General features: G+C 35.7%; 2 protein-coding genes across 2 annotated transcripts; both read left to right on the top strand.

The window, feature by feature from the left end:
- Positions 1–564: 564 nt before the first annotated feature.
- LOC130808997 (YTH domain-containing protein ECT3) lies at positions 565–7,676 on the top strand. The gene is made up of 10 exons (XM_057674595.1): positions 565–853; positions 1,795–1,840; positions 2,384–2,436; positions 2,802–2,949; positions 3,824–3,876; positions 3,979–4,365; positions 4,813–5,295; positions 5,928–6,140; positions 6,642–6,815; positions 7,331–7,676. The coding sequence occupies exons 2-10, from the start codon at positions 1,813–1,815 to the stop codon at positions 7,460–7,462; spliced, it is 1,671 nt and encodes a 556-aa protein (XP_057530578.1). The 5' UTR covers positions 565–853; positions 1,795–1,812; the 3' UTR covers positions 7,463–7,676.
- A 609-nt stretch (positions 7,677–8,285) lies between these two features.
- LOC130808998 (uncharacterized) lies at positions 8,286–15,732 on the top strand. Its single transcript, XM_057674596.1, has 10 exons — positions 8,286–8,699; positions 8,805–8,861; positions 9,486–9,563; positions 10,575–10,628; positions 11,897–11,976; positions 12,656–12,755; positions 12,867–12,929; positions 14,472–14,708; positions 15,148–15,208; positions 15,356–15,732. The coding sequence occupies exons 1-10, from the start codon at positions 8,403–8,405 to the stop codon at positions 15,448–15,450; spliced, it is 1,122 nt and encodes a 373-aa protein (XP_057530579.1). The 5' UTR covers positions 8,286–8,402; the 3' UTR covers positions 15,451–15,732.
- Positions 15,733–18,750: the final 3,018 nt, after the last annotated feature.

Genomic DNA, 18,750 nt, shown 5'->3' with positions numbered 1-18,750 from the left:
TCGTAGAACAAATAAGTATACAAGTATCTCTCACATTATAGTATTCCCTTAGTCCCTTTGAGATAACATCATTTGATTCAAATACGTGAGTTTTTAAATCACATTGTAATACTCCCTCCATTTAGAGGAAATGTTTCATTTTTTTTTTTTAATAAATTCACCTTAAATATTTTATTTCTACTAATAGTGTATTTTATTACTAATTAACCCTTAAAATTCAACTTTAATTTTAACAAGTATCTATTTTAATTAATTTATCCTTAAAATCACATGTCACCTGATATTTAATGGTCCTTATACTTTCTTAAAATTTATGTCAAATCAATATTGAACATTAGGTGTAAATTGGAGGGTGTATTTCATAACAACAAAATGAGTAAAAATACTTCATTTATTTTATCATACTTGCATCGAATAAAACGTTAAATATGCAATTAGACGATTTAAAAGGATCCCACTTAATTATATTTTTTCTTATACCATAACCGCAATATATAAAATACGCTAAAACAATAAGTAATACCAATAACCGTGACGAAGTATAAAGTAGTAGGTAGACTGAAGGCAAGACCGCAAACAAATGCCAAGTTCCACAAAATCTTACCAATCAGAGTAAACACCAACAAGAGTGGGGAATTATTGTGAGCCGTTGGATTAAAACACAGAAGGGTTTTTAGATTCCTATTTATACTCTTTTCTTCTTTCTCTCTCCTCCCTTTCCTCCTTCCTCCATTTTCCCTTCAAATTCAAAGCGGGATTTCCCCATCTCCTGGGAATTGCTGCTGCTCTTTATCCAAGATCAATTTCTTAGGGTTCTTCCTTCTCAAATTGATCTTTTATCCAATTTTACCAGGTTCCATTCTCTTCTTTCTATTGGGTTTTTCAACTTAATTCTTCACTTCTACTTGCTCCTAATTTTTAAAAAGTTTTTTCCGCCAAGATTTGATTTTTAGTCAAAACCCATGAGTCTTCTTGATTTTTAGTACTTTTAATTGCTTTTTAAAAATAAATATTTTTAAGCTTTTATGTACTTCTATGAATTTTCTGACCAAGAAATGATTTTATATTTAATACCCATGATTCTTCTTGATCTTTAAAGTCTTATTTTTAGTACTCTTTAATTTTTTAAGAGTTTCCCCAAGCTCTGAATATGATTTTTCTGACCAAAATTGAATTTTAGTCAAAACCTATGATTTTTCTCGATCTTTAAATTCTTTTTTTTTTCTGGTTAGAAATATATTATTTTGGATATTTTCAAAGGAATTTTCTGGATTCTGATGTGTTCCTTTTGTTTTGTCCTGTTATATTTTTTATCAGCAAGAAAAATTTTGTTTTGAATTTTCTATCTTTTGATTTTGATATTTCAAAAATTGACTATTTTGTTATATCATGTAAGCAATTATTTGTATCTTATAGCTCTTTATCATATTCAAAGATAGAATCTTTTACCTTTCTTGATTAGTGATGCAAATTCAATCCTCCTTGCACCAACTTGCTTTTTGTTAGCTATATATCTGTCACAATAATGTCCCCATATATACTCTTGATACTGAAAATGACATTTTTCTCAATTTTTTAACATTTTTTCTAAGTTTTTCATTTTGAATATATCTTGTTAAACATAATACTTTTATATGCTTGAGTGTAAAAGGGTACCTTTATTTATATAAAAATTCCTGTGTACTGTTCATATAGTTAGTTTTACATAATTTGCATTTAGTTGGATATACAAATAACAAAAAAGACTGTTTTTTCTCATTCGGTTTTGATTTGATGTTCTTTATAATGTAATAGGTGATACTTGGAGGAAGGATGGTTTGTGAAAAGCCAGTAGAGCAATGTATCCTTTAGTGTTTTTTGTTGCTTAGTCTTCTATTTGATTGTTATTGTTAAGGGGTTAAAAGTGTAACCATTAGATGAAAGTAGTTTGCTTGTTTTTTGCTATACTAGCATTCTAGGAGTATTTGGCTTTCTTTATGATTATCAATCATGTCATTTTGTTTTGTTTTGTGTCATAATCTTCAATGGAGTTTTCATGTTGTAAGGGTGTAGCATAGTTTGATGATGTAATACCCCGATTGAGATCACGAAGGAAATAAAGGAGTTCTAATAATACCAAGGAAACTCTTTGCTAAGAATTTTATTGTTGAGCTTGTTTGAAGTGGAGTTATCTTAGGATAGGCGAACTCTTAAGAAATTTTCAAGGTGCGCATGAATGAGGATAAGGTGGGCTGAAAAGAATTGTGTTCAGTTGTGGGTAGCAACCCGGACGGCTTGGGAGTTTTGCATATGATTTAATGTGTTGATTCTCTATGCTTCTATGTTTTTTTGATGGGGCATTAGTTTGTTTAAAAAGAATGTTTTTCTTGACTTCATGAATCAGCTAAACTGGTGGATTCAGGTTTGATCCATTCTCAATCTACTAAAGAGCCTACAGTAAGTGTGCTTTGCTATGGAAATTGGGATAAGTTTATTTCAACTCTTGTATTCAGTTTTATTTATGGATACTAGGTTTCGTGTTTCTTGTTATTCACTATGTTACTTGGACTTGGGTATTGATGTCGGCTACTGGTACGTGTCCAAGTGTCGAATATATCTAAATATTCAATTTACGCCTAAAATGAAATGTCTTAAGTGCCATACCTATGTCCGAGAATCAAGGATCGGACACGGGTACGTGAAGCAAAATGAAAGAGTTTGAGTAACGTAGGTTATTCATATTCCATTTTGGCATGGCATAATCTTTGATGGATCAAAGTATGACTGAAAAACTCACTAGCCGTTGCTTGGAATTCACATAGGTTTCTTCCAAGAATGGGATCACATCTGATTCAACCTCATCTAACCAGTATGCTGCCTCAAGCATCAAAGGTGAGACTGGTCAAGAGTATGTGGCCGGGCAAGATGTTGATAATCCACCTACTAGCTATTATGATTATTATTATCCAGGTTAGAACTTTGCAAACCTATCTTTTGTAAAGCGCTTTGGTGTACTTTCATTCTTATTCTAAATCTAGGATTCATTCTTGCTAATGATCACGAATAATAATTGTGCTTGAAGTTAAATGCAAATACTTTACGTTAGTACTGAACATCTGAACCGGTAAATTTCGAATACAACTGATTCTTATTATACTTTCAAGGATCAAGTACATCCAAAATCAAGTCATGCTCTACATCAACACATTGGAGTACCCTTGTATTTTTTCATCAATAATGTTATAGTAATAGTTAAAAGCTAATGTTATAGTAATGTTTTCGACATAATTGCTCAAGCCTTAATCACCACTTAAATTTTACTTATCATGAGACAAAGTTCTTGTAGACTGTTATTTTAGTACATAAGTAAATGTTACTTAAATGGTGTGTTCATAGGGAGGAAGTATTTAAAGTTTGTGGGTCCATGCCCTAAAATGAAATGATAAAACTATTGTTGAAACGGAGATGGAAAAAGAATTTGCGAGTACTCATGTAGATTGGAGGAATGTAATCACTATGTTGCGCCTATCGGGAAACTTTCCTAACCGGAGTCCTCATCCTCATTTAGACTCAACTAACTTGAAACCACCCTAATGAGTATCTAACTTGTTGCGCCTTTCGGGAAACTAAAATTAATGATTAATATATGTTCGTTAACTAAGTGATTGGCAATGGACCCAAATGATCTCACTATGCTTGAAAATGACGAGAATATATTTGACTGTTTGACATGATTGAGCTTACCCTGTTAAATCTCTTTTGAATAAAATTCTGACTTCTGCGTGGTCATCCGACCTACAATAAATTTTGAGAAATTATAACGAATTCTGCCTTTCTGTTGCAGGCTACAATGTGTCTTTTAGTCCGTCAGATGATGGAAGAGATCAATCATCTATGGTAAATACAATATTGGGATTTAAATTTATTTTGTGAAATGAAGCGTTGTCTACATGCTTACCTTACAATTTGGTCTTAGCTTCTCTTTCTCTTGCAATGCAGGGTTTGCAGACAAATCACAGTTCAGTAGCGTATTACTATCCTGGCTATAATCCGTATGCTACCGGAACTTATATTGGTGCTGACGGGCATTGTGTTAGTCAGCCATATTTTACACCAGTTACATATGGGGCTGAAGCTCTTCCTTGTTATGCTTGGGACTACAATTATCACGGAGATCCCTTGACTGAATCAAATGCTTCCTCTGCGAATGTTAAATCGAACCTTTCTCCTGCTACCACCGTGAGGTCTAATGGCACCAAGCCTTCAAAACTGCATGCCCCCATGAATAAGCTCTCATCTGTGTCTTTGGACTCTAAATCACGTTCTGTTGCGACTAATGCTTCTCAGCCCAAGTTTGATACTCAACCGAGCAAATATTTGAATAAGGTGCATACTTTAATTTTTACACTCTGCTTTAGCTTAGTCAACTTTGTAATCGAACAAATTGTTAGGCATTGATCAACTCATGGTAAAATATGTAACGGGAAACAACAATGATAAAAATATTTTATGATAAGACTGTTGCGACTAATGATAAAAAATTTTACATTCTGACTCATGTTGAGCCGAGCATGTGTACTTTTAGAATTCATTGCTTTTAAATGTATTTCCTCAATACAACAGAACATGGTGATTCATGTGTTTACACAAACGTTTATGTTTTTAGTCTTTTGCGCATGTTTTTGGCCTTTATGTGCATAGATGCCATGTTTAACTTGCTCATTTCGTTCATTTTTTATTATCCTTTGCCTTTTCCTTGAAGGGTTTTTTTAGACACACATGCATTATATCCTTTACTGAGATTTCGTCTTTGTTTCTCCTATATCTACTCAGCCAGGTTTCTATTATCCGTCACATGGGTATGCAAATGTTTACCAACCCGCTGGAAATTACCAGTCAGTATCTTTCCAGGAACAAGGTATGCTTGGAAATACTGGTCCTATGAAATACAGAGCAAATGCAAGGACGTGGAATAGAAATGACAAATCAAGATCCAATAGGAGAAGTGAGTTTGAAATGTCACCTGAACTTACATGTGGCCCTCGACTCAAAACCCAGAGCAATTCAGATTCTGAGAAGAAAATATTAGGCGTAATGAAGGGAGAATATAACTCGGCAGATTTCCCTACGGAGTATGAAGCTGCCAAGTTTTATGTCATTAAATCATATAGTGAAGATGATGTTCATAAAAGCATCAAACACAATGTTTGGTCAAGTACTGCTAATGGGAACAAGAAGTTGGATGCAGCGTTCCATGATGCCGAGGTGAAAGCAAATGAAACGGGCGTAAAATGTCCTATATTCCTTTTCTTCTCAGTAAGTTTTTTCTTGATGAATCATCAAGATACTTTTTTTATTATTTCCATTATTCTAGATTGTTTCATACACCTTTTTATGTTGACGCGCAATCTAAGGAGTCTGGTTCTTGATTTCTATACCTCATCTCATACTCTCATTTGTCAACTTGATATTTGTTTGTAGAATACTAGTAGAATTTATTGAGCTAAAACTTTGACTTATGAAATCTAAATTCTAGATCATTACCCACAATTTGAGAACTAGACCGCACTACTTGGGTCTTGGGCATCATTATGGAAATTTTTTGCTCTTTATTATCCTAATGGAAGTGTCTAATGCAATATGTGACTGAGACACGCCAAGGCCAGCCCTAAGGGGGCAACAGGGGCATGTGCCCCCGGCCCATCCAAAAATATTAGAAAAACGACATTTTAATAGTTAATATAGTTAGGGGCCCATAAATAATAACGTTTCGCCCGGGCCTCACAAACCTTAGGGCCGACCCTTATCTGACTTGGTAACTTGGGTGGGCTTTGTTTGATGTATTATTGAAAACTCAAATTTAGCTAGAAGCCTCTCATTGTACTCTCATTTGACTTGTAGATCCTAGATCATGTTGAAATTTATTAACCCTTTGGTTTTATTTACAGGTTAATGGAAGTGGTCAGTTTGTCGGAGTGGCAGAGATGACAGGCAAAGTGGATTTCAAAAAGAACATGGGCTTTTGGCAGCAAGACAAGTGGAGTGGTTTCTTCCCTGTGAATTGGCATATAGTGAAAGATGTACCTAATTCTCAACTGAGACATATCCTTCTCGAAAACAATGATCGTAAGCCTGTGACCTACACAAGGGATACTCAAGAGGTAATAGAATTTTTCTGTGTTATGTTGAGGGTGATGGGGACCAAGACCAACAATGAATTTTTCTGTGGATCTTGTTTCTAGGGTGGGCCGTTCACTCACCTCTTTATGTGTGCTGAGTCAACCGAGCAACTTTTTTCCGTGTGGACTATGCATGTTTTTGTTGTCAGACAATTTGAATTAAAAGGGTTTTTTTTTTTTTTTTTTATCAATTGGCTCGGGCCTAGAATTTTTCCTTTTTTCAACGTCTTTCAAAATAACTATGTGTGGACTATACATATTTTTGTTGTCATCGGCTCATCGCTACACCATGACAAGTTTTTTTTGTAATAACATGTCTCCAAAGCCTTTGCTGACCCATCTTATGGCACGAAGGGGTTGGAGAAGTTTTTCAAAAATTTGTTGCGAGTTCCTTTAAATCACAAAATGTGTGTTGTATGCACAGCCCCCCTTTTCTTGTGTTTTTCCGCGTCTAATTTTTGGTTCTTGATGATTATTGTGTAGATTGAGCTAAAGGAAGGGTTAGATATGCTGAAGATCTTCAAAAAATTTTCGTCGAGGACATCAATTCTTGATGATATGGACTTCTACGAAAACCGTGAGAAGGAATTGCTGATGAAAAGAAGCAGCAAATCTGGTGCTAAACGGACAGAACTATGTGCGAAAGCAAATCAATCTGTAAGTTCAGCTCTTGTATTCTTCAGTTCCTCCCTTTTATTTTAAGTTATGAAATGAATAAAAATGTCGTGGTTGTGCGTGAAGCTTATACTAGTAATACGTCTTGGGATTCATGCACCGATCTTTAGATCCATGAACTCGTTCATTTGATGATTACACAACTATAGAAATTGCAATACATTGTTTCGGTTTTAAGAAGAGGCATGACTGAAATAGGGAAGTTATTTGATCGCACTGAATACGGTTGGAAAACAATCGTGTCAGTAAAGTCGATTCACCATTGTAGTTTGTTGGGATGGTTTATCCCATATCGACAAAATGAAGATGGTGTGCACACTTTATATGTATATAAAGTCCTTTCCATTGCCGTATGGTTTTGGTATGGTATATGTGTTCTTGGCTTATGAAGTGTGCGCACCTTGTGTCTCCCTATTAGTGTGCTGGCATTTACAATTAAGTCCAACTCAATTTAACATAGTTAACAGACAATATGTAACAACACGATTATTTTGCAGAAGCAATTGGAGACTGAAGCTCAAGGTGGTGAAGAAAACAAAACTCAGGTGGCGGCGTCTCTTGTCGATCTCACCAAAAACCTATCCCTCAATTCAGATTCTAAAGTATTCGATATTGTGGCATCTGTGTAATCTTTGATTAGAAGTGTTTTGAGTAGTGTTGCTTTCATTTCATTGTGTTTGTTGCTTTGTTCTTAGCATTGTTCGAGTGAATGATAGTTTTTCTTTTCGCCATGAATACTAGTTACTTTTTAGTACATAGTTTGGGAGTCGATGGTTCTCGTAATTTGTTGATGCTTTTCCCATAAACCTTTTGTGTTGAATCTGATCTCGTAATATTGTTGAATGGGGTGAGTTTGATGTTCTATCCGTACACAGTCGATTTCACCTCGTTTCAGGTGGATACGTATTTTAAGTTTATTAGTTCATAAGCCAAGGATTGTAAAATCAACTATGAAAAAATAAGACATAGGACAACTATATCTCTACTAATCATATATTAAATATCATCAAATACATTATCATCAAAAATCAAATTAAACAAACCCTTAATTACCCTAATTTAGATGTAAACATCTTAATCTTAACTTTCACTTTTTGATTAAGTAGCAAATATTATTAAGACAAATAAATTAATTAATCTAAACTTTTGCTTCTCTACTAGTCAAACTAATGAATTTATCTTAGCAATTATTTAAAATAATCTAATAAATCACCATCAATTTGATATAGAATGATGATAATCAACTACAATTAGTACATATTAGGGTTCAAATATTAATGCCTTACAAAAGAAATTACTAATTATAATTCAACTAATGAGAACGATAATAATACAAATAAACATAGTGATTAGTCGATCACAAACTAATCAAGATTTAAAATAAATAAGTAATAAAAATGAACAATAAATAATAAAATAATGAAAAATAATAAAGAAAAACTTACATGAATAAAAATGTACACCATTGCTAGTAATAGTCCGTTGTTAATAAGAATAAGAAGGTGATTACTGGGTTGACTTTTTTGACTTGACTTTTAGCAATTTGGTGAATGATTTGGGCATCAAAACATGTCAAGGGCAAAAAAGGAAAAGGAGTGGCAAAGAAATACTGGGGTTCTGAAGCAGGGCGATGCAATGGCTTCTGTAGACGCTGCTGCTTCAACGACGCCAGACAGTGGTGACCATCCCAGTCCCGATTCGCCTCAACTTCAACGGCCGTCGAAGGTTCCAAGGATTGAGGAACAAGTTATGAACCCACCTAGACCCGGATTGCAGAGATACTTGGTCGCATTTGAGTATATTGGTACCCGTTTCTTCGGTTCCCAACAACAAACCAATCAGAGAACTGCTGTTGGTGTTCTTCAGGTCTCCAAACAACTTTAATGATTGAATAATTATGTTGAATTTGTAATTATTCGTTACATTTACAGATTTGTAGTTGGTTGATGTTTGATTATGTGGTTTGTGTAGGAAGCGTTTCAGAAATTTGTGGGGCAACCTGTTTCAATCTTCTGCTCTAGCCGAACGGTATGTTTGATGGTTCAATGTTTTGAGATTTAACCATGTTTGAGAAACTGTTATTAATTAAGCTATGCTAAAATAAATGATAGCCCAGGTGAAAACTTTTGCAATTTTGAATGATGATGGTGGTATTTGTTTGCTGCTCACAGTTTGCGGTCTATTGTTTTGTAAAGATTTCATCTGGCAACATTAGTGTATCATACATATTAATGTTATGCTAGTAGGGTTCTTTCTTATTGTTGGTCAAAGCTTATGTTACTATGTTGACTTCGTCTGTAGATATTTCTGGGTTAAATGCTTTCATGATTTTCATTTTCACTTGTAGTTATATTTTACCATAATCTTAATAGTATGTACCTTATCCACATATTCCTCTCGATTTGTGATTAAGAGGCTCTCGAATAGTAAACCGCAACGTAGCCAATTGAGAGGGACATAGGAGTTCCTTGTTGAAGAACAATTATTCAATGAACACCAACCGGGGCAATGATGGAACTTTCTATATCTAGTGTAGCCGTGTAGGACCAAATACCCTTGTTTTTGCTGTTCATTGCCAAACTGTTGGGTTTTGAGATTTTCCTGTTTGGAAAAAGAAAAGGCCGAGGGATTTATGTTTGTCTTCTTGTGCAGGATGCTGGAGTTCATGCCTTGTCAAATGTTTGTCATGTTGATGTTGAACGCGTTAGTAAGAGGAAACCAGGTGAAGTGGTAATAATCCCTTGCTATTGTTTGCTGTTCAAGCAAAGACTATTGAGTCGTTTTACATATGCAATAGATTGTTTGTCTGTGTGATTTTAAGCCTAATGACTTTCATGGTGATGCATTGAGTATAATATATATAGATCACTTATCAAAAAATTATATAGATTATTTTTGAGAACGAGAAGTTTGACGCTTTTAGTTTACTAAATATTTTTTCCCATGTCCTCCTCCATCCTACTTTCCTTAGGGTCTTAGGCACATATAGACTAGGGATGAAAATTATTTGGACTAGTCATTCTTCAATGCTATTGAGTTTTTTTTTTAGTTTTTTCTTCTTGAACACTATCACCCCTAAGAACTTTGGTGGGGCCTGATTTTTAGAGCCCTTTAGCACTATAAGATATTTATGTTTTGAGTCTAACCTAACGTGAATAACCGGTTTTACATCTCCGCTCTAGCCGGCCATTCTTAGATGATGTTCAAAACTTATGCTGAAATATAGTAGTCGGATACTCTGATTTGCATTGCTATGTTGGATTATGGATATGAATCCGTCTCCTAAAGCTTGTTCCTTGTATTATTTAATATGCATTGCAGCAAATCTATGCTTCTATACTTGAATTTGTCAAGTTTTGTTCTGTCCTCGAGTTTGGGTATCAGCTTTAGTAACTTCTTTTTTCGCCTGTTGCGTACATATTCTCTGGTTGTTGAAAAATGTTTTTTGTGAGAAACAAAGACGTATAAGTTCTGGCTTAAGGAGAGATTTTAATGCCTTAGCATAATTGAAACTTGCAGCCCTATGCTAGTCAGCACATAACACTAGAAAGGGCATGGCATTAAAAGCATGTTTATAAGGTTTCTTACTAATTCATCTATTTTTTTGCTCAATTTTTTTTCTTCCCCTTGTTAGTACACACCCCCTGAATCTTTTCACCTAGTTTTTATTTGACTTGGATTCAAACCTATGTTTATTTGAAATTGACAAATAAAGAACATTCTGTTGATATTTTCTTGCAGTTACAACCGCATGAACCTTCTGTTGTCAGAAGAGCCGTGAACCACTTTTTACAGGTAACTTTGTGTTGCTCATACATTTTTTGTCAAAAACTGTGCTTTTCTTTGTCGCTTTGTTTAAGCTTAGTACAATTGTTAGGACCACTGCACTCCTTGTGGTGGGTGCAAGAATAACTGTTGTCCTCCCATCTAATGGGCATTGCTTAGTTGATAACATTAAGAATAAAGTACCTGGGACCATCAGCTCCACGAAATATGCATAAGGTTTCATTTTGGTTCTTGGAATTGTCTCTGTAGGCAGACCTCTGAAAACTGACAAATAAAGAATTCAATTATACCATTCTTATGAAGTGATAGGAGTTAGAAGTGTCATCAATTAGATTTAGACCATATATGTATGTGGCTGGTCTTTTGGATGTTGTTTAGGGTAAATTGTAGTGCGCCAGCCAAGGTCACTAAGAAATCAAAGATAATAAGATGCTTACAATGCGTGTAGGGGAAAACTAGATCTACAAACTAAAAATATGAAGGAATAATACAAGTATTGAGTTCATATGCACTGACCAGGTCAAGGACTTTATTATTAGTTATATGACACTAAAATTGGTCCACGGTGAAGTTGTACTACTGCAAATGGCTAATCTTGTTTTAATTGCTGTGCTTCTTTATTTTCTTTGCCATAGATTGATTTGCCTCATGGCAATGACTTGTCAGCAAGTCTAGGTTACCTCTGCAAGATGGACAAGCAGTTTTTGACTCTTTCATAGACATCTTATGGGGAAATCTTTGTTGCTATACTGCAATGATTTCTCACGTGATTTGTTTTGGCTCATGTAGCAATCCTCTGTTGTTAAGATTAAAGCTTTGACATAGTTGTATTTATTTTGAATATAAAATTATCGGAATCATGTCCAAAATCTACTCTTAGAGACTAACTTTAGAATTATAGTTCAGCTACCAACATAGTTCCTGGGTTATTTTATGGAAGACTCAATTCTCTGATTCTTGACTTTTTATTTGGGATAGCCTGGCTGATTCAGGACATGGGAAGTTGTGACTTATGATGATAAGTTGTTTTGCATTTGGTTTCAGTCACTAAATTTGCTATCTCTCAAGCACAAATTTTATAAAAAAATCATAATGCAAAGAAGGATGGTAAAAATCATCTCAAGCTTTATTAAAACAATTTGCTTTGCTTGATTTGTTTTAACTGTATGATTCTTTTCTATTAACGTTGCACTCGTTTTATTTATCTCCATCTCTTATATCTGTCCTATACATTTGATCTTACAATAGTACTAATTATGTTTTCTATTGTGTGGCAGAAAGAAGGTGACATCATGGTTATTGATGTATGCAGTGTTTCCTGTGATTTTCATGCTAGATATAAGGCCCAAGAGCGCACGTAGGTATTTGTGTCCCCTATTTCTATCTTTTTGACCAGCACGAACTGATGATTCAATTTATTTTAGTGGGCCTATACATATGCCGAGCTGGAGGGGGAGGAAAGTGCTAAGGGGATTATCAACTTTGAAGTGTCTGGTGGGAAAGTAATCACATGATCTCTTGATCACGAGATCAATGAAACTTTGTTTGACAATTTAATGAATTTTGTTAATTCATAAAGGAGATAATAATGTACAAGTCAAAACAGCCAACCAATACTGTCAAAAAAACAACACTAACAATTTCTAGGAAGGTTTGATAGAGGCTATCTTTGAGGCCAAAGCAACTACTCCTAATTAACACCAATAAGTCAATAACCACCACATAAACGTCATGTTGGATTTGGCTCGCACTGCAAGCTATTACTAAACAAAAACACATGTATTTGAGGAACTCCACAAAGAAAATGGGGATAGTGATTTTAAAAAAAGTCCAAACAAGAACTAGCAAAAGTGTAGAATGATATAAATATCCTTACATTCTTCCCAATCAGATGCGTACTTAGAGTTATTTTTTTGTGTTGGATCATTCTATTTTTTATAATGTTGCTGTTCACCTATTAGTATAATTTACTTACACAATTTTTCTTGATTTGTAATGTACTATGGAGATCTGAGATCAACTAATTTCATATTTAGGTATTACTATCGCTTGCTGTCAGGTCCTGAATCATTGTCAACATTTGAGAGAGATCGGGCATGGCATGTTCCTGAGGAGCTGAATCTTCAAGCAATGCAGGTTGGTTTGAAGTGTTTATCTTTTCTTGATGTTGATTAGGCTTCTCCATTGTAAACTCTTTTTTTTTGAAAGAACAAACTCTTTTTATTATCTGCATTTATTTTGAAATAGGAAGCGTGCAAAGTTCTTGTAGGAAATCATGATTTCAGTTCATTCAGGGCTGCTGGTTGCCAGGTTGTTTCTTGTTTCCCTTTTAAGCCTTGGTACTTGGTATTTCAAAGTCATATATAGGGTTATAGCCAATTGCAATACTCTTTTTCAGATTTTGATGTGTTTTAATATTAAGAAAGGTTTCTTATTGTCATGGTTTGGCATTTGTGTTATTCATGTAGATGTAGCTCATTTATTTTGATTGCGTCTTCATTGTATGTAGACATTTTCAATTTGCACTAGAGCTATCTCTGACATTATAGTGGCTTGAGTGAAATCAATTTTTGCGCCCTTAAGAAATAAACATGTGTCCTATATATTTTTAAGTGATGGTTGACAAAGATTAAAATATTCAATAGGCCGGCGTTCTAATTTGTACAAGTAAACTAGTTAATATAGAAAAATACAAAAAAACCAACAATACTCGTGATTTTCCAATATCCATATGATTCTTAATTTAGAAAATATAAATCTTATTATGAAATATTTACTAGTACACTACCCATAAGAACTTTTTAAAATGATTAAAAAAAACATGTAGATATCAATTCTACCCGAACATTAACAAAAAAGTGGTAAACTACTCGAATATACTATCGAATCACATGAAAAATATCTTGCAATAACAATTAATCATTTGAAGAAAATAAATTTGTTTTATATTGCTTATATATACGTACAAGGTTAGAAAAAATTTGATGTATTTTATATATAAAAAAAATTATGGGCTCTTAAAAATCGGGTCCTAAGCATCATCATCATCATCATAAAAAATTATGGGCTCTCAAAAAATTATGGGCTCTGAAAAAATTACAGGCTCTCAAAAATTATGGGCTCGCAAAAATCTGAAAACTGCACGACCTGAAGCATCATACTCAAAACCCATAAGAACACCTCTGATTGCATTATGCTATGGGGTGTTTGGCAAAGTAGCTAGTTTGAATATTTTAGCTTATTTAATATCAAATAGATGGTTGAGTGGTCAAACCATCTAATGCTGGTGCTTGTTTAATTAGCTAGCTGAAACAACTTTTTAAGGAAATCAATTAATTTACAATAAGCTGTGTCCACCCCACCAGTGCGTTCAATTTCAGCTGGTTAAATCAGTTAGTCGCCGTTTGCCAAACACTTCCTTTGTGTTGAATTCACTTGTATTATCTCCAACAATTAGCGTCTCTATACTAGATTGAGCTTCTTTAGACTGTCAATGAGTTGGTGTAAACTATTCTGTGTTTAGATATATAGTTCAGCTACATGCCTGTCAATGTCATATTTTATGCTCCCAAAGAAAACGTTTTACCAGTTTTGGAATCTCACCCTCTTAAAAATATGAACTCATTTCAGGTGTGGAATCTGTGGGCCGTTATGCCAATTAGTATTTTGGCTTATTCATTGACTTTCTTGATCCTGTATCACCTGCATTACACTACCTTTCATGTATATAGCTTTTTAAAACTTCATCGATGTCGTTGGACAAATGAATAAAAAAACATAGTGGCTTACATCTACATTAACATTTCTTGTGCGGTCTGCTAATTTTCATTAATATTTCTTGATGTTTTACAGGCTAATTCACCTGTTAGGACATTAGATGAGCTTCATGTTTCCGAGTTATTTATTCCATTTTTTCCGTGCGTTGAGAGAGAGCCTAGTAATACTGGTGTACAGGACTCATTCAAGTGTGCAAATAGTCCAGATGACAGTCTAAAAGAGACTAATGGCTCATGTCATGAATTTGGAATTAGGAGAGGACACCGCTGCTTAGTAGTTAAAGCACGTGCTCGCTCTTTTCTGTATCATCAGGTTGATTTTATTTACTAGCCTACTGCCCCATTATTTTATCCTGCTTTTCCTTTTCAATTTGTTGATTTTAGTGAAAGATACATCTTGGCACATGCCATTACTGATTAACTTTGGTAGTATTGAAGTCTATTTTCTATAAGATTCAGATAAATGCCTTACCGTTTTGAAACATATGATGCCTGCTTGATGAAAGAGTACAAAAACTTACAAGAAAACAAAAAAGAAGTTATAACCTGACCTCAACTGTGATAGTGAAACCCAAATGATCTGGGAAACTTCAATTGAATTTAAGTTGTTTGAATTCACAAAAGATATTTTTTGTTGTATCAAACATTATTAAAATGAGAAAATTGCCCGTGTTGATGTATATTCTTCCTGTTGACATGAATCATTAAATCAGTTTCTTTATGCTAATGGATCTATCTGGGTTGTTGATCAGGTGAGATTGCTTGTTGGTGTTCTCAAGTGTGTTGGTACAGGTCATCTAACAGTTGCTGACGGTGTGTTTTTCGTGCATGCTTAATCTTTTAAACATTCAAGTTTCTCTTTTGATTCTATGCCTTCTTCATTGAGGCCTGTTGTTAATTTAGTTTTTATTTTCCCATAAACTTTCTCTAAAAGACTAATGCTATATTACATTGTCTCAGTGGAAAGGATCCTCAATGCAAAAACTGTGACAGCTGCAAGTCCGATGGCTCCTGCTTGCGGGTTATACCTTGGGCGTGTAAAGTATGATCTTTGATCAAGATGATAGTAAAATGCTTCTCGCTGGAACCCTGTATGATCCTGATGCATCTAGCAGACATTCTCTTGGAAATTTTTATATTGCAGATTCCGTCATTCCTTCATTGCTGTCGAGATTATTTACAGTGCACCGACGTCTCTAATAGGGTGTACGAGGGCCTGTATATTAGGTAGGGCATGTTGAAGGATTAGTCATTTTGATGTATTGCATTAGATAAAATGAAATTTGCTCTGCCCTGTCTTTAGGTTTGTTGGTATTAATTATTAAATATTATCATCATTATCATCCTGCCCAGTGTATCCTGCTCATAGAAAAAAAAACTATAGACAGGGTCTGGGGAGGGAAGGATTGCGGCAACTCTTAACCATAAAGAAGAGCGCGGCCAAATGAGTCCCCCGACTCGAGAAAAATATGGAGACGTAGCTACATGGGAAAAAGAAATAAAGGCCTAAAAAAAAAGTAGAACCACCTACAAAAGAAAAGAAAACAAAAAACTAATACTAAAAAACACAAAAAGGTAACCTACGAGGACATCAGTATTCTAAAACATGGATATGGCGCCTTTAACTACCTATATTCCTAGTTAGGCCCTCGGAGAGGTTTAACTCACGTAAGTCAACTTTTGTTTGCTCATCTCAAGTTCTCCTGGGTCTTCCTCGACTCCTCTTACCCTCTATTATAATGCTTTCTACCCTCTTCACAGGGGCGGCGAGAGTCTTTCTCTGCTAATGTCTAAATCATCTCAATCTATTTTCACGCATTTTTCCAAAAATAGGGGCTACCTCTAATTTGTCCCTAAACTCTTGATTCTTAATTCGATCCATCAATATGTGCCCACATATCCATCTCAGCATACGTAGTTCTGTAACTTCCATCTTATGTTCAAAAATCTTCTTTACAAGCCAACATTCGGTTTCATATAACAGAGCAGGTCTGATTGCCGTCTAGTAGAATTTTCCTTTTAACTTGCTTGAGAATTTCCTATTACATAGCACCGCGGTGGCTGCTCGCCACTTGAGCCAACCCGCTTGAATATGATGATTTACATCTCAGTCAATCTCCCCATCCATTTGAATGATCGATCCCAAATACTTGTATTTGGTCATACCTTTAACAACTGCTTCACCAATGGACACCTCTGGTTCACCTAGTGGTGCTGTCCCACTAAAGTCACAGCGCAAATACTTGGTCTTCGTACGACTAGTGCGCAACACTTTACTAACCTCCTCTCTAGTTTCCGCTACCAGCACTATGACGTCAACGAATAACATGCACCACGGTACTGTCTCCCAAATAGATTTGGAAATTTCTTCCATAATGACAGTAAAAATGAAAGGGCTTAGAGCCGATCCCTGATGTAGCCCGGCTTTAACTGGGAAAGACTCTATTATCCCCACCGGTGTTTGAATGTTAGTCGACACTCTCTCATACATATCCAGGATAGCCTCAATGTACACTGAAGAAATACCTCTAGCTTTGAGGCTATCCCAGATGACGCGTCGTCGTATGCTATCAAACGCTTTCTCCAAGTCAATGAACACCATATGAAAATCTTTCTTTCGTTCCCTATATTTCTTCATCAGTCTCCTCAAAACATGAATTACCTCCATGGTTGACCTTCCTGGCATAAAACCGAATTGGTTGTTTCCTGTCTAATTCTCCTCTCTATCCTTCTTTCCCACAATTTTATCGTGTGGCTTAAAAGTTCTATACCTCTATAGTTCCCGCACACTTATGCATCGGCTTTGTTTTTAAACAGAGGTATTAGTGTGTTGTTCCTCCATTTTTCTAGCATCCTATGTGTCCTCAAAATCGTATTAAAGAGGTTAGTCAACCAACGAATATCCTAATCTCCTAAACCCCTTCACACCTCAATCGGGATGTTATCTGGCCCGACTGCCTTCATTCTCCCCATCTTTTTGAGTGCTTCTCCTACTTTTCCTATGGTAATATCACTCGTTGACCCATTTTCTAGTGGTCTTTGGACGTCAGAAATATGATTAACCTCTTCCTTTGGCCCCTTAGACTCATTGAGTAGCTGAGAGAAATACTGGAGCCATCTGGTTTGATATCCTCTTGTCTCAAGAGAACTCGTCCTCCCTCTACCTTGATGTATTTCACTGCCTCTAAGTCTTGCCACTACCTTGACCTAGTCCTTGCCAACTTAAAAATCTACTTCTCCCCCTCTTTAGTATCAAACTTCCGATAAAAGTCCTCATAACCACGGTTTTTTGCCTCCATTACCGCTTTCTTTGCCGCCCGCTTTGCTTCTTTATAGCTGACTCTCTTTTCTATCCTATCCTCCTCTTCCGTGCATGTAATAAGTTCTTCAAATCTCTTGTTTTTATCTTTTATCTTCTTTTCCACCTCCTCGTTCCACCACCACGACTCTTTGAACACTTTTGGTTTACCTGATGACACCCCCAAAGTCTCTTTTGCCACTTTTCTAATGGTTTTTGCCATGTTCGCCCACATTTCATTCGCATTCTCTGACTGACTTGGGAAGGCCAATAAACTTATCTTGCTTGACAGGGTTGTGACCATATCCCCTTTGAGTCTCCCCCACATGATCTTTCCCCTAGACTCGCCCTTCTTCTCTACGATTTTCTTTCTCATCCTGAAAACCAGTACTTGAAGCCTGTGTTGGGTGGGCATCTCTGTACCCAACACTACCTCACAATCCAAGGATGAGGCCCGATCTCCCTTGCGCACTAAGAAATAGTCAATTTGGGTTGCATGCCCGCCGCTCTTATATATGGTCAAATGCTCATCTTTCTTCCTAAAGATCGAGTTTGCTATAACCAATTCTCTTGCTAGCGCAAAATCCAGTAAATTCTCCCCACTCTCATTCCTTGTCCCCAAACCAAACTCTCTATGTACCGAGTTATAGTTGTCTGCATCTCTGCCTATATGTCCGTTAAAGTCTCCTCCTAATAAAATTTTCTCATCTTCCGGGATAGTTCTCATGAGGTCTCCTAGGTTATCCCAGAACTCGCACTTCACCTGCTCATCGAGACCAACTTGGGGCCCGTATGCTCTAACAATGGATATGATCTCTTCTCCCACTACTATCCTAACTAGCATAATCCTATCATTAGACCTCCTTACTTCAACCAATTGCTTTAGGATATCATTAGACACTAGGATGTCAACCCCGTTACGTCTGCCGTCCAGACCTGCATACCACAACTTATATCCTTTTATACCTTTTGCTTTTGGCCCCTTCCACCTAGTCTCTTGTACACATGCTACATGAATCATGTATTTAAAAAGCTCATTGGCCAACTCCAACGACTT

The sequence above is a fragment of the Amaranthus tricolor genome, chromosome 3, assembly GCF_026212465.1.
Source record: "Amaranthus tricolor cultivar Red isolate AtriRed21 chromosome 3, ASM2621246v1, whole genome shotgun sequence".
In the NCBI taxonomy this organism is placed as follows: domain Eukaryota; kingdom Viridiplantae; phylum Streptophyta; class Magnoliopsida; order Caryophyllales; family Amaranthaceae; genus Amaranthus; species Amaranthus tricolor.
Note: the sequence above shows the minus strand (reverse complement) of the source record. Positions and strands in the feature narration are given on the sequence as shown.